The following is a 15,328-nucleotide window of genomic DNA, read 5'->3' as shown; positions in this document are numbered from 1 at the left end:
AAGTTTGTGTAAGAATTTTTCATATTTTCATGAAACCATAGATTTACCATGAACATTTTCTAATTAAAGTGTTGCCCTTCAGCTGTAGATACATATTAAAAGGTTAGTGCACATCAATTAGAAATACATAATTTAAAATAAAAATGTAGAAGATTTGCACTTTTTATGATAAATGAGACTGATTCAACTTTGGGATTTGCCTTTTTCCTACCTGAAACAATGGAAGACATTAAAAAAAAAACAACAACCAGGGCTCAGATCTTAGAGAATTGCTTTATAGCACTTTTCGCAGCTACTCATACAGAGATTCTTTGAAACACTTCAGCTTCAGCAGTTTTGCAAGTAGTCCCCTTGGAATATGTAAAACCACTTGAAGAATACTATAAGAAATTGACTATAAAAGGGGACAACAGATCATTGAAAAAAATGTCAGAAAACACAGGATTAGGTCTTGCAACGTACGAAAACATAATACAATTGAGAGTTGAGTGGTTCACAACCCAGGAGGATGTTTCCATTCAATTTTAGAAGTAAACTAAAATTGTGAGCCAGCTTCTGACAATACAGATGTGCGAGAGAATGGTATATAGAGAAATCAGGTCATTGGTACCATCTCATTTACTATTCAAACCATGAGTAAATCTGTGGAGAGGTTAATCCTAGTCCTAAAATGGAAAAGACTTCAAGAGTTAGTTTGCCCTAATACTTGAAGTCCTGAAGTAGTAGTGAAGATAAAACAACAAATTTATTTTGGGAAGTGTGGCTTTAAACCAATAAGCTCACACAAGAAAATAGCACTGATCAAACTAAATGAACAGATTAACAACTTTTACTTAGTAGGAGACATCACTAACGTAACCTCTAGGTGGCAATTACACACAACCATCTTGCCAAGAGGCGCTGCTCAGTCAGTCAGTGGCAGCTGCAGCAGCTACCAAAACAAAACCCTTCTGAATTATGTTTTACATGGAGACTTTTGAGCTCTAATTTCTGTAGGACACAGGCAATTCTACCATAATGCTAATATCAACCAGAGTAAATACTGTAAGGTACTGAACCTGTACAGGTGGAAAGTGGCATTGGGAAGAGCTGAATCTGGAGGGGGCGGGAGCGGCATTGGGAAGCTTGAGAGTGTCTCTAGATTCCCTTTAGACAGAAAAAGTACACATAAAAAGCAACATGGGAACCATTTCAGAAAGCTCAAAAGGTAAGCTACCTTTGAAATTCAAGTGCTTGACAAAAGGATGGAGTATTTTAGATGAAGAGTGGCTGCAGCACAGTGACATTATGCTCTGAGATGGCAAAATTATGCCACTTTGCACAAGGAATCTACAAAGAATGTAACTTTTTCATCCCTTATTCATCAATAGTAACCTTTCTCCCAGAAATAAAGCTGCAGACATACTCTTGTTGTAGGGTAAATTAAAATTACTTTGGCTCTTCACTTCAACACTACACTTTTTGCACTATTTGCAGCAGACTTAAAACCCAACTCAACCAACCAAAAAGCAACAGAAACCCCCATAAAGTTAGCAAATAAATAGGTAGCCCATAAAACCCAGGAAAAGCCTCATGTCCTCCTTTTGTCCTGACCCAAGTTTTACAATATGGAAAACAAAATGCAGAAAAAAAAGTGAGAAGGAATTAATAAAAGCTGCAACAGTAAAAAGAATAGTGTCTGCGGCCCTTTATACAGGTTGCCATCAGTTATGGTCCTTCCTTTTGCATGGTTCTGAACCCTTTTTCTCCAAAAAAAGCTTATTAGAATTAGAAGCAGTAAAAACCAGTTAAGATCATATCAATGAAATGTTTTCCACTGGAGGAGATACTGAAACAGGCATAGATCTTTGAGCACTCTAGATAGATAAGGGAGAAATAAAAAAGGGATGATAGAAAGATTCAAAACAGAGCATGGAAACGGTGAACGTTTTTTCATAATAAAGATTAAAAAAGTAACTTAAGTATTAAATAGTATCTCTTAAATGTAAGTTTTTTTGCTGTTTTGTTTTTTTTTTTTTTTTTTTTTTTTTTTTTTTTTTTTATTTTTTTTAGAAGCACAGCTATAGTGAACTGCTTTAGAAAATAGTTTATTTGGTATGTTTCTTACATTGTTTCAGTAGCCTGAAAAATTCTGTCCTGTTGTCCAGAAATGATTCTCCCATGTGCTACAGAAATTAAACCATGAAGAAGAAATGAAAGCACTTTAGATAAAAGTTAAAATTTTATCTTGTTCATACTTGAAGTATTCCAAACGGTAAACAGAAAATCTAGCAAAAATTTAGGTATTTCTGCACACAGAAAGGTAGTCCTGTCTTCCCTTCAAATTCGTGTAAGATTACAAGTGAAACTGAAAATTGAAGTGCAAACTGAAGTACTCATAGGAGAATGAAAGGAGATTTCCAGTGCACTGCCTCTCTACCACAGCGCACACTGGTGGGGTTTTGCTTGCTGCAGCTTCTATTTCTCCCTCTCTTAATTAAAGCTCAGGAAGAGTTATCAGTAATTGTAGATTTAACAGTACACCGAAGACAGAAAACATTAGAGAGAAGACTAAATTGAAATGTAGCAAAACATTCAATTTGGATAAACACCAGAAAGTGAGAGGTGCAACAGAAAAAAAAAAAAAAAAAAAAAAAAAGCAAAACACTAGGAAAAAGTAGCCTCCCCAAACCCTCAAGGATTCTTAGAAATTATACTAGAATAAACTCCTCTTTAAATGATGTGAAAACTCAAGTAGTTTTCACATTGTAGCCCGATAATGTCACAGAACAAGCTCTAAACCGATCTTCTCCTTCAGAACGACTATTCATAAAAGAAGGCTTTTGATTGCAGAAATTGTAACTTGCTGAAGCTGAGATTTTTTGATTATCTCTCTTTAGATCAGCTTTGGGTATTTCAGTTGAGAAAGGATTAGGCAGACAGATGTAGACTTCTACAAGTAAAATATGGCTTTCCAGATGATGACATATTTTTAAAAAACTGGGAGCTAGCCAGAGATTTAAGTGTCTATTTACCTCACTTTTAGCAAAAAATAAAAACACCTAAAGCCAGAGATATGAGTATATCAACACATACTGTATTGTATCAGTTAAGTAACCATCTTCTACAGATTTATATGCCTGACAAGCAAATAAAAATGGGACACACACCCCCCAAATACAAAAGAAAACAATCAAACAAACAAAAAATCAGCTTATACAAATAGCTGAACAGATTCCCATGTATATTTTGTCTTTATACTGCACTTTTTACGCAAACATTTTAAAATCACAAATAAAACAAATTCCACACAGTTCATGAAATCCATCCATCTTAACTGCAGTCTTGGTAAAAACCCACACTACTCTAGATACTGTAATTCCATCTGAGCCTCTTTTTGCAATTACTGCTTTGTTACATGCTCAATGCACATAATTAGGCACATTTCACTGCATAAATTACTGCACTCTACTAGAAAATCTTCTGTTAACAACATTTTAGGGGGAAGGAACATGTATTCAGAATTTAGAATATTCAGTTCGGGATTACTATTTGTCAAAGTTCAATTTATTGTGTCTGTGTTTTGGTGTCTTCTATGCTTTATCAGCCTTTTTTTCTTTAGAACTCTCAAAAATTGAGCAAAAATGAATAAAAATTTTAGTAGCTTAAAAGAAGAGTATAGATTATGCATTAGCAGCATCATGGATTTGTATACAGTAATTCCTTCAAACAAGTTCTTGCAGTTTATTCATCTGATTTATCAAAGCTAAAACAAAGCTGTACCCATCAGAATGTGCACCCCAACAACTGGGAACAGTCCATTCCCAGAGTGTTGCACTGTTGCATATACTCATTTTGCATACAAAACAAGTCTTACCCAGCTCTAGTTGTTTTATATTCCACCTTAAGGATAGGTTTGCAGGGTTCTGGCTTCTTTCCATCCTTCAGCTGCTTTCCTAAAGTAAATGATTTTCCTGTGTTAATCTTACAGTTCCACAACATTATGGCAAGTAATGAAATTCACAGTGCAGCTTGAGAAGTATAAAATTCACACAAACACATAGTCAACAACTTTGACAGTTATAGACTATGCCTTGGAATAATATAGTTAAAAACTTGTTAAAGGTCTCAACACACCAACTAGAATGTTTAGGGGAAAAAAACCTCTAAACCTGACTGCTGTAGAATATTTGTTTTCAAATGTATAATCCTCCTGTAAAGTGCTGTTTTAAGTAGCACTAAGAGATCTAAAATTTACATTGTATCTACCCTTTTGCAATTAAAATTGGTCAGCTTACAAGTAAAGTGAGGTTTATACTGAGTATTATCCTTCAGGGCTAAGACTTCAATTCAGCATGGAAAGCCCACTTTCTCTCAACTGTGCAATTATCCTCACTGATACATCCACACTTAAAAATCTATATCATGTCTTAGCAACTTACTTACTTTAGAGACATGCACGCCACGTAAGCCTGGCATTTATGTAGAACTTATTAGAAAAGCAGCAGTATATTTCACAGAAAACAACACATAATGTTAATCTTTTGGATTACTATTAATGCAAGACCTCTCTCATAAGTGGAAATGTCTTACCAGATGCTATTCTTAATCTGTTACAAACCTTTCCAAAAATTCATGTGGTAATCTACACATTTATGCACCAAACAGGTACTTGCTTATATGTATTTTTAACAACATATGGGATCCTAATGGGATCCAAGCAAAAAGCATGCCCTGCAAAATATGCATTAGTTAACTCTGGAGATCAGGTCCATTGTGTGAAAGACAAGCCTGAAGTTTAGAGATTTGGAGAAAGCTGCACTGATTTGGATTCTTATTTCATAAAGATTTTTCTTTTTCAAGTGAAATCTATGAGAAACTGATACGACTGAGAAAGATTTTTACTGCATTAAAAGTGCACTTTTAATACTTGTTTTTCTGCAAAACACACTTCAACTGAAAACATGTTCTCTATATCTTAAGAGCTGTCAAGTGCAGCAGGTATCCATTTTCATCTTACCGTGTGGAGTGATTGTCTGGAATGGTTTGGTAGGAGATTTTACATTCCATATGGTCAAGGTACCATCTGAGTGACTACAAATGAATTGTTTTCCTTCATGATGCCAAGCCACAGAGTGGATAGCCTACGCAAGTAAAAGCACAGCAACATAAGTAGTGTATCTTATCATTTTATTCTTACAACTTTCTCAGTGACATTAAACAGAAAAAGCCAATTAGAGAAATTACTAATTAAACAGTCCCTATCCTATTATGTCCTAATTTACCCATGGCAAGTTTTCTGCACATAACTAGCACTTTCAGACACACTTTACCCACCAAAATTACTGTCTTCCCTGTAGTACCCTGTTTAGGGGGGGAAACTTACCCTCCTCAGTGTAGTAATGAAATATTCTTCCATGAAGGGTAGCACGAAGAGAATAACTGTAAGCACTTATTTAAGCTTTGCTAACCAAAATTTTTCAGTGTTGGGAAAAACATACTGTCCAGAACAAAAACATGGGATGAGATTATTAACTTCAAGTATTACGTATCCTTTTGAGATGTTTCTGTGGATGTGCACAAGAGGCAAGCATTGGCTCAAAACTTCCATAAAACAAGAATTGAATTAACAAGGCTTTTTTGAAATTATGATGATGAAAGCAAAGTATTAGCCTGGATGCTCAAATATTGCAATGGCAGCTTCAAGTTACAGGAAAGCACAGGAATCTACTTGTAAATCTTTCCATAAATACAAAGTCATCGCTAGATTCCTAAAATTAGGAATGGCACGATTACACCTTGTCACATAAAATCTACAGAAAACAGCTAAATAAATAAAATCTAGTTGCTGCCTTCAGGCAAGAGGAAAGTAAACAATGATGCAAAGAATACAAATAAGGCAAAAATATTAACTAGCAAGAAAAGACTGGTGCCATTTCTGCTTCCTGCATCTTTGTTAGTACATGGAGACATTATGAAACCATTAGGGAATTTTTCCTAATCTTCTTAATAAATCCCATGTTCAAGGGAATTTTAGTTAGCATGAAAATATCAGTAAACAATGAAACCTTAAAGTAGTTCTATACTACCCAGAAGGTGCAAAAGGAACCATAAACTCCAAAAAATACGGAACTTTGGTATTACTGAAAAGGTAGATTTTATGACTGAGGTGTTACTCTAGGTAAACTAGAAAAGCAGGTACTGAATAAGTGAAAATTAATGGGCTTTACAATACCCTCAGTAGTGATTCTGTCTGTTAGAAGGGCTTTCACTCACTCCAGCTCCGCAGGGACCTTGGGATTTCCTTTGTGAGGAAACTTGGGTGTGTGCAGTAGAGAACTGTAACCAGCAATGACAGCTTAAGCAGTAATTACTGGCTGAAGAGCACATCTCAAGACAGATCCAAGCGAGCTTTGCTCAAACTGATTATACACAGATCAGGTCTTCATATTTCATGAAGCTATACAGAGAGACAAGACAGTTTCCAGCAAACTAAATGGGAGAATCCAGAGCTTAAATGACAGAGGAAAATGGCTATGCTACGTGAGTCTAGAGCCTCCAATAAAAATTTCCCCAATATAAATTAATACAACATCTGGATATATAAACTACAGATTAAAGGTTAGCATTTCTTAGTGAAATTTAATAGCGTTCCCTATGTATTGTGGAATCATTATAGATTTTTGTTAGACAGATTCTGTGTACCAATATCACATCTACACATGTAGCTCAGAAACCTACATGCCACACATGATGCCTCCTGGTGTCCAAGTGAAATAGTCTCAAACATTCTGCCTGTCAAATAATTTTTTATTTAGCAAGAACTGGTATTATAAAAGAAATCTTGCATAAATACTGAAAATTTGTTTTTATTTACCAACATTATACCAAACAAACCAAGGGATCAACAAGTTGAGAGCACAGACTCAGTAAAGAGAAGGTCGCTTTTAAAAAAGGTCTTGTCACAGAGAAAATAAATGTCTACAACATGCTTAACAATACAATATAATCAGTACATTTTACATAATCTCCCATATGAAGTCTAACCCTGACAACAGTAGGCAGCCCAGTGTAAATGGAACAGTCTGATCCACATTAATGCAGAAATAGGCCTTAAGAACCACTAAGAAAGCAAGTTTCATAAAAGGAAGGAAGAATAAATCTGAGAAATGATCACTTTTCTTTGAAAAAGAATGTTAGAAGGGAAAGGCCTTCAACCTGTTTCAACCTGTTACTGTTGAAACAGCATTAATGCTTAATAAGATAAAAAGATCTGAGCACAAGAGAGAAGGATGACTGCTCTCACTTTCTGCAAGGAACATGGAGGGATGAAAAGAAAAACCTCTGAAAGAGTACCATGAGCCTTTTGCCTTTATGTCTTTTTACTGCCTAGTTTTAGTCTCTTTAGAGTCACTTGTTATATTTAGAAATGCTGCAAAATATTTTTTAAAATGTAACTGAAATACATGTTTTATGTTTTTTAAAATAATCTAACTCTGTGGGCTGGGTATGATAAACTTGTATAGAGCAATATCCTTTGCTATCACACATTTCACAAATTCTTGTAAGTCCAAAAAAATAAAACCAACTCTATAAGTAGCTGCAGCACTATCTTGAGGTTCAACACAAGCTGGCCTAGTGACAAGATAGTTATAATGAAAAAAGTACAATAACCTTAAGTAGTACTAGATAGCTGATAGCACTGGTTTACTAGCAACAGTCACAATCACCAAAACAAAACTAATATCTAAAAAAATAATCTTAATACACAACAGCAAAAAAGTTTTGGCATTTTTTCCAGGGTTAATATTAGTGCCGGAATTTGAAGGAATGCATAAAATAGAAAAATGAAGCAGAATCCACTGAGTCTGCAAAACTACACAAATCTTCTAAGACACTAAAAAGCCACTAGGAGCGATAGATTTTTATTTTAATATTTTACACAACACTTAGTGATGCAGAATAAAACTCTCAGTTTTCATATTAATTCTCATCATGATTAAAATGTCCTATTTTCTTTTTGGTACCATAATGCAGCAGTATGCTTTTATCAGCTGCCACACATATAACTGTGTCTCAAATCTTTTTTGGCCATATGGGAACAGAAAGCAACCCCTTATAACAAGATCATACCCAAGTATCACAGAGGACTGTTGTTATATTTAAAGCATAAGGCATTTGTATCCATGAGTGAAGTTGTCTGCACAGCTAAACTGAGTCCTGACCTCACTACTGTTTTGAGTTCTTCCATTTACAAACATGAACCCAGGACAAGAAATCTTTACAGGAACTTACACAGAAAGAACGCTAATAAAAACATGACCATCTTTGTATAGATAAATCTTTATACTTAATTACCACTAAAGGTTTCTATTTAGAAGTAGTCCTACTATCCCTTTCACTTTAATTCAAATTTAAGCTACCTGTTCTGGACTCTGGGCAAGTTTATTTCAAAACTTCTGAGGCAGTATTTTCTGGGGGAGTGGGGAATTGAATCTAACTTTTTTGAATAACAACACAATTGACCTTGCTGTCCTACATATGACTAAAGTTTATTAGAAACTGTAGAAACTATCCCTGAGTTTTATGTGGAGACAGGCTGTACACAAACACAAAATCAATTCACCATCTGTTCCAGAAAGATTATCCCATGTGGAAAAATTACTGCTATGCTGCCTGCAAAGAAGGTGAGCGTACCTGATTTTAAGAAGCAACTGCAGCAGTTAACTGTGGGAGATTTACACAGGACTGTAAAATGCAACCACAAATAAACCAAAAAAGTCTGAGGAACAAAATTAAAAGCATTTGTATGCAAGACTCTTACAGAAATATCTTATGTAGATCACTAGCTCTTCAAGAGATTACTTCGTATTTTAAAGCATTTAATGAAATTTATTTTTACTTCTGCAATAGCTTGTAAATATCCCTAGAAAAAGCTATTAGTTCTTGGTACTTTTAAGAGGTACAAAAATGAATAATTTAAATGCAACTTTGCAATTTAAGTTCATCAATAAAGACTCAAGTTTTCATGTTATTTTTCCACCAGGGAAGTTAGGTATTTAAATTCATTAAACAGTGATATAAATAATCCCATTCTTTTAAATTCCTACAGGATTATTTCAGCCCTACAGCTGATTACATGCAGATGATTTTGGAACTGTTTGAGACCACTCTTCTCATCTGTCATGGTTTAACCAGCAGCCAGGCACCACGTAGCTGCTCACTCACCAGCAGGATCCAGGGGAGAACCAGAAAAAATGGTACAACTCATAGGTTCAGGTAGGAACAGTTTAATAATTGCAAGAAAAACTACTCAGCACAACTAAAATATCAGTGTGTTATCAAAGTTATTCATAGTGAATCAAAACACACAGCTACTAGAAAGAAAATGAAAGCTATCCCAGCCAAAACCAGAACAGTGCGTGGAGGATTTGAATGACGTAAACACGAAAGTTATTAATTTAAGCAGTTTACCCTGTTTTCAAGAAAATTTTTTGAATCCAGTTTGTCTAACACCAAATTTAGACTACTGCAAATATGGAATGCACCAGAGACATTGATAAGTCCTTTCATAATTCTTTGGATTTCTCAATGATCCTTTTACTCTTTTGTGACATTAATTGAATTTGAAATACACTGTGTATGACTGGCAAAGCCCATGGTTAGTTATTTTGCAAACCAGACTGGTTATCTGCCATATCTTATCCAGATTTCACAACCTTATTATGACAATCCTTTAATTTCCATGGATATGAGCAGCATTTTTGCTTAAACATGAATGGATGATGATACTGACTCCTTTTCTACAGGTTCACAAAATATACAAAGAAAGTACTTTAAAACTTGGGAGTACCTAGGCTAACTCTCTTGGCAACAATCTAAGGAATGAAAAAAATCCTGCAAAAGGAAGAAAACAAACAAAAAATGTAGCTACTGAGACTTAAATGACAATACATCATGAAGATTGTTTTGATGACATGAAATACATTGACACACTTTGGTTTCTGGCAAGTCACATACCAGGGTTGTTTCTCTTTCCCCTGTCCTCTTAATTCCACAAGCTACTTTGACATGTTTTTAATGCTCTAAAATAATCTCTTACACTCAACCATGTACCAGAACACTGAGCCTAAAAATAGTAACCTATAATGCATTATAGTTAATGCTGTCAAAGCTTACTTGACATCAGAACAAACAAAATATTACTTGCAGAAGGGACTTGATTATAAAACAAGCTTTAGTTTTCAGAAGTTACAGTTGAAGGATTTGGGGTTTGTTTTTGTTTTGGGTTTTTTTAGGAAAAAGCTAACAGTTGAGAAATTTGCTTTATTCCTTTCATGAACATATAGGTTGGGAAATGACTGCAATATAAACTGTATTTTACATAACAAATGCACAGCTTACTTCCCTTAAATCCCCAATGTCTGCACATAAAAGGCTTCAGGATGCTGCAAAAGGAATTTAGTCTTACTTTTTCATTGAGTCTGCCCAAGACAAAAGGAATGATTTGAGTAAAGGGTTTCAAAGAAATTTTCTAAATATAAGTTCTTTCATAGCTACAGTTCTACTATGCGCAAATAATTTTCTCCAAATTCTCTGAAAAACAATGTTACATTTATGCATTATTCTAACTAATTCTAAATATTCAAAATATTACTGTTATGATAAAAAAGATACACTACTTTAAGTTCAGGATTTAATTCCTAACACAGAAAGATCAAGTGCAAATTATAGCTAAATTGTTTTGCAACGCTGCAGCACATTCCAGCCTATTCCAGTACCACGTTTCCTCTAAGTACAATGTTCTGAAGGGAAGAATACACCTGCAATCAACACCAACCTTAATCATGACCTAGAGATGCATCCCCCAACCGTGGTTACTGCTACCCACCTGCTCCTGTCCTTGGGATGAGTGCCCTAGTGTCCTTGTGCTGCAGCTATAAGCCCAGGGTGCTGGATGGCACACGTGTTCAGACAGGAAGAAAGTGTGCACAGTGTTCCATTAACCTGGCTTTCAGGCAACAAATGAGACTGCCCTACCACAACATGGGAATTTGCTTCAAGAAAGCCTCCAAAGGTCAGGCCATTCGAAATGAAGCCAAGCAGGAAGCTGCAAAACCATATAATTGGATTCAACGTCTTCCCTCAGGAAATAACAGACTGTCTCCACAGTCCTCCGGACACACAGGGATTTTGACCCTCATTACGATCTTCCTCTGCTAAGGAAGAAAGGATGACATTTGGATCCCTGCATGCATCCAGAGTTTTAAGTTAAGGAAGCTGCACCAAATGATGGTGAAAGACTGCACAGACCTTCAAGTTACATGCTTTAAAAATAGCATCAACTACAAAGTGATGAGAGAGGAGGAAATCATTCCAATGGTAAAGTTTCTAGCAAGTGTTTTTTATGGTATCAATGTCCTGGCCACCCTGTTCATGATGCCCGAGGAAGCCTAGCCACCCACTAAGATGGCAAGTGTGACAAGATTGGACTAAGTAGCTCTCTTCTTACTGGTTGTCAACTCCACACTCAGAAGAGTTCTCGTCAAGAACAAGCAGAGAACCAAGGGTTTAAATCCTGAGGCTTAAAATCCTGCTCCTGCTACGGGGCAGAATGTCACACGCATTATCCTCTGTGAGAGAAGAGGTGAAGCATGTTGTGACATTAGATGCTCCCTGTCCCTTAAGGGTGGACTGGCACACACGTTCATGATGGAATACAGCCCTTACAGTCAGTGCGTCAAAGAAGTTCTGCAACAATGCACAGACCCAGGAAATCAACAAGAAACTAGCTAGAAAGATTCTCTGCACAGAAATGTCCAAATTCACACGGTTTGTTAGCAGGAAACAAAATGGCAAAGAACTTCCTTTGCTCTGTGTCACACTAACCAGAGACAGAAGAGATCTCATGAGACAAGGCACTGCTCCACTGCTCCACTCTGAGTCTTCTGTGTGCGCACTCTTGTGAGCAAAGAAACCATTACATTACCAGATCATCATCTTTTTTCTTTTCCCTTCCTAACTATTCCCAAGTTATGATAAGCACATTTCTTCACCAAGGGCCTGACCTGAGGTATTTCATTACCTCTTTTGCAATCAAAAAACCCAAACTGAACACCTGGATGCACTCACTTCTAAATCCTAAAGAAAATCAAAGATGTAACATCTGAACCATCCACTGATCTCTGCGGCCTCTCAAGTAAGAATTGGTTCAAAAAGTATTGAGACAGGTATTTAGTAAATTTTTAAACAAATGGACCACCAAAAAAAAATTAGAATAAGCAGCATGGTGTCTACCTTAGGTAAGTTTCTAGAAACTGCAACAAAATTTTAATAAAGAACAGAGTTAATCGATGCATAGATAATAAATATGTGAGTATATAATGAGATAACAATATGAGTCTAAATTATGAGAGGATAATAATATGAGTATGATACACCAGATAGAAGTAGTCAACATGCTTTTTGTGAGAGGTAATTATAGTCAAACAAACCTCCAAGAATGGTAACAGGCATGAGGTCCACAGAAACACCACTTAAGCTGTCTACAAAATTTTCCAAGTCCTTCAATAACAATCTCAAAGGAAGCTAAAACTGAACAGACTAGGTATCTTTGAACAAATAAATAACTGGTTAAGAAAGTAAAGCAGCATGGAATAAAGACAGGCTGGCTCTAATTGTTTAGTTCATGGATGAAGCTAAATGGTAGAGACCCTCAGGCATCTATACCTGCTTAGTTTATTCATAATCAACACGGAAAATTAGAACAAAAATATTAAGATTGTAAAGTCTGTTGACAGTACCAAACTACATTCAAAGCAGAAATCAGGATTTCAGTGAAAAACTGCAGAAAGACTTTAATTTTTACTGTCCCACTATGTCAATGAAAAATGAAGCCTAAATGTCAGGACATTGACCTGATAAGTAACACCTGAAGAATGAGTCTTGGGTTTTAAAATGGGTTGTTTCAAGGAAGCATCTGCTTTTTTTCTTGCAGCTTCAAAAGGCTAATCCAATATCAAGATCAAGAGAAAAAGAAAACAAGTCCAAAGGCAATTATACCACATGATAAATCCAGTGTGCCCACATCTTCATATATACTATGCTGCTATGTTTCTGTTTTATAAAACAAAGACAAAATAGATTGGTTAAAAAACTTAGAGATGAACACAACAAGTAAGAGATCTAGGAAGAAAAACATGATGAAGACATGAGTAAATTTATGAAAAAAAAAAAAAAAAAAACCAAAAAAGATAAAGGGAATTAATTAGGTTCATGCAACGAGAATGGCAGGGAGAAAATTTGTTCTTTGCATAACATACTCTGGGGCTTATATGGACATTTCTGATGATCCAAGGCTTAGACAATTTCAGAGCTTCCCTCTCCAAGCAAAGTCTCAATTGGTAGAATACACACAAGTGCAAGTAGTGAGCAAGCAGGACTGCCCCCAAAACAACCCAATAACCCCACTCCCCCCAAAAAACCCTAAAGCTAGTACTGCACAATGACGAGGCCATTTTACAATCAACAAAATGTAATCAAGACCAATTTTATATTATTTTAAACAAAATATATCACCTTGTATATTATGCTGACTCATTTTTCTTAATCTTAGTCTTTCAAAAAGGCAATTCTCTCAAGAATCAAATTTTAAAGGAATGAATGCTACCTAATGTCATTATTTTAAACTTCCTCCAGTCTTATTTCAAAGAGAATTGATCTTGATCTTATTCTACAGAGAAAAGGTGGTTAGAGAAATGTTGCAGTGAGACTGTTTAGCGGTTTCTTCCCCTGAAGAATATTTCTTTTATTTCTTCCCAGAATATGAGAGATTCCAAATTACAGAAATTGCTAAACCATCTTGTTTCAACTTAAGCCCTTAACACAGATAAAAGTCACACGATTAACAGAAAAAAACATCTAAAAGTCTAGTGAAGAAATCCATGCCACCATTTATTACTTTACAAACTTAAACTCAGTGAAGTTATTTTGTCTGAACTTTATTATCCAAGTGCTACTGCTCTTCTGGAGAAAATTTCTAGTACTTGCAATTTCAAAGAGACCTACTTATTGATCCACTGGTGACAGAAGCAGGAGATTAAAAAATAATAAAAGTCACTATTTGAGTAGTGAATTATATCCTCAGAGTAAGTAATGCAGATGAAAAATGTTACCTCATCATGTGTATATCTGTAATCCGCCTTCTTCGACTTCAGGTCCCATAATACCACTGTCCCAGATTCAAAGCCAATCAGAAGCTGCATTAAGAAGATACATTAATTCTTTATAAGGAAAAGCAAAATGGTATAATTTGCAATGCCCGAAATTCTTGTCCCAAAAGATATGCAGCATAATACTACATAGAGTAACTGTAAGTAGTTATAAAAAACAAAAACTAAAGAGGTGAAGGCCTCAATGTTAGAAGGGTTTACTTTGTACTTATTGTCCTCAAGTTCCAGAAAATACAATGGATATTCATGCAAAATTAGAAAAAAAGGAAAGCATCCTGCTGAAGATTCCTTGGAACTAACTTTTGAGCTGCAGAAAGAGCTATATTAAACCTTGTTACATGTACTCCTCCCTGAGTGAAAATAAGGGATTTTGAAAAGGAGAACCTTATTGTGCGTTTTCCTCGCTGGAATTTGTTCTGCTTAAATTTCCTGGAAGAATACAATATTCCCCCTGAAGTTCTCAGTAAGACTTCATTGTCTAAAAAGAAACTCTGTACTATGAGCTTTCTCCTGATGTTAATCACAACTGAGATAACTGGCTGAAGGAACACCAGAAACATTATTTGTTCATAGGAGGAAAGCTACAGAAACTAAACTAAATTTCTCAAATAATCTTTTTGCAAGAAGCAAGTTTAAACTTTTACTGAAGGGAGTGAAGACTCCAATTGCTCCTAATAGCTCCTCCAACACACTGTTGAGTATCTAAGTGTTTTGCTCTCCTATCTTAAGCGCTAATTCTCTTAATGGGGAAAAAAAAAAACCCAACCAAGCCATGGCCAACATAAGGCAGTAGTAACAATCTAGTGCCATACCTAGAGGTTTTGCCTGGACAGTCTTTTCAGCATGTTAAGATTTTCAAGGTGTACAGTTGTCTCCAGTATAAAAATAACAGATCTCCTACAAGCCTACAAATAAAATATTTCATCTCTTTCAGTGCTCTACAGCACTAAGATACCATAAATATTAGACGTGTTTGATCCAGGAAAAGTGAATATTCCATTTTCCCCATCAATGTTATGTACACTATTATATTTAATTATCTTGTCTATCATATGCCACATATTATAATTTTTCTATTTTAGCTTGAAACATTAGAAAACCCACTGTGATTAGAAAGC

At 35.5% G+C, this 15,328-nt stretch overlaps 1 protein-coding gene across 8 annotated transcripts in view; it reads right to left on the bottom strand.

The window, feature by feature from the left end:
* STXBP5 (syntaxin binding protein 5) overlaps nucleotides 1–15,328 on the bottom strand; it is a 104,753-nt gene that overhangs the window by 45,903 nt on the left and 43,522 nt on the right. For all 8 annotated transcript variants that reach the window (XM_066315646.1, XM_066315638.1, XM_066315640.1 and 5 more), the window contains exons 7-9: nucleotides 14,154–14,237; nucleotides 5,000–5,123; nucleotides 3,857–3,935 (exon numbers count right to left, since the gene is read on the bottom strand). In XM_066315646.1, coding sequence (XP_066171743.1) covers nucleotides 3,857–3,935; nucleotides 5,000–5,123; nucleotides 14,154–14,237 — 287 coding nt within the window. The remainder of the gene's footprint in view (nucleotides 1–3,856; nucleotides 3,936–4,999; nucleotides 5,124–14,153; nucleotides 14,238–15,328) is intronic.

This window comes from Sylvia atricapilla, chromosome 3, assembly GCF_009819655.1.
Source record: "Sylvia atricapilla isolate bSylAtr1 chromosome 3, bSylAtr1.pri, whole genome shotgun sequence".
In the NCBI taxonomy this organism is placed as follows: domain Eukaryota; kingdom Metazoa; phylum Chordata; class Aves; order Passeriformes; family Sylviidae; genus Sylvia; species Sylvia atricapilla.
Note: the sequence above shows the minus strand (reverse complement) of the source record. Positions and strands in the feature narration are given on the sequence as shown.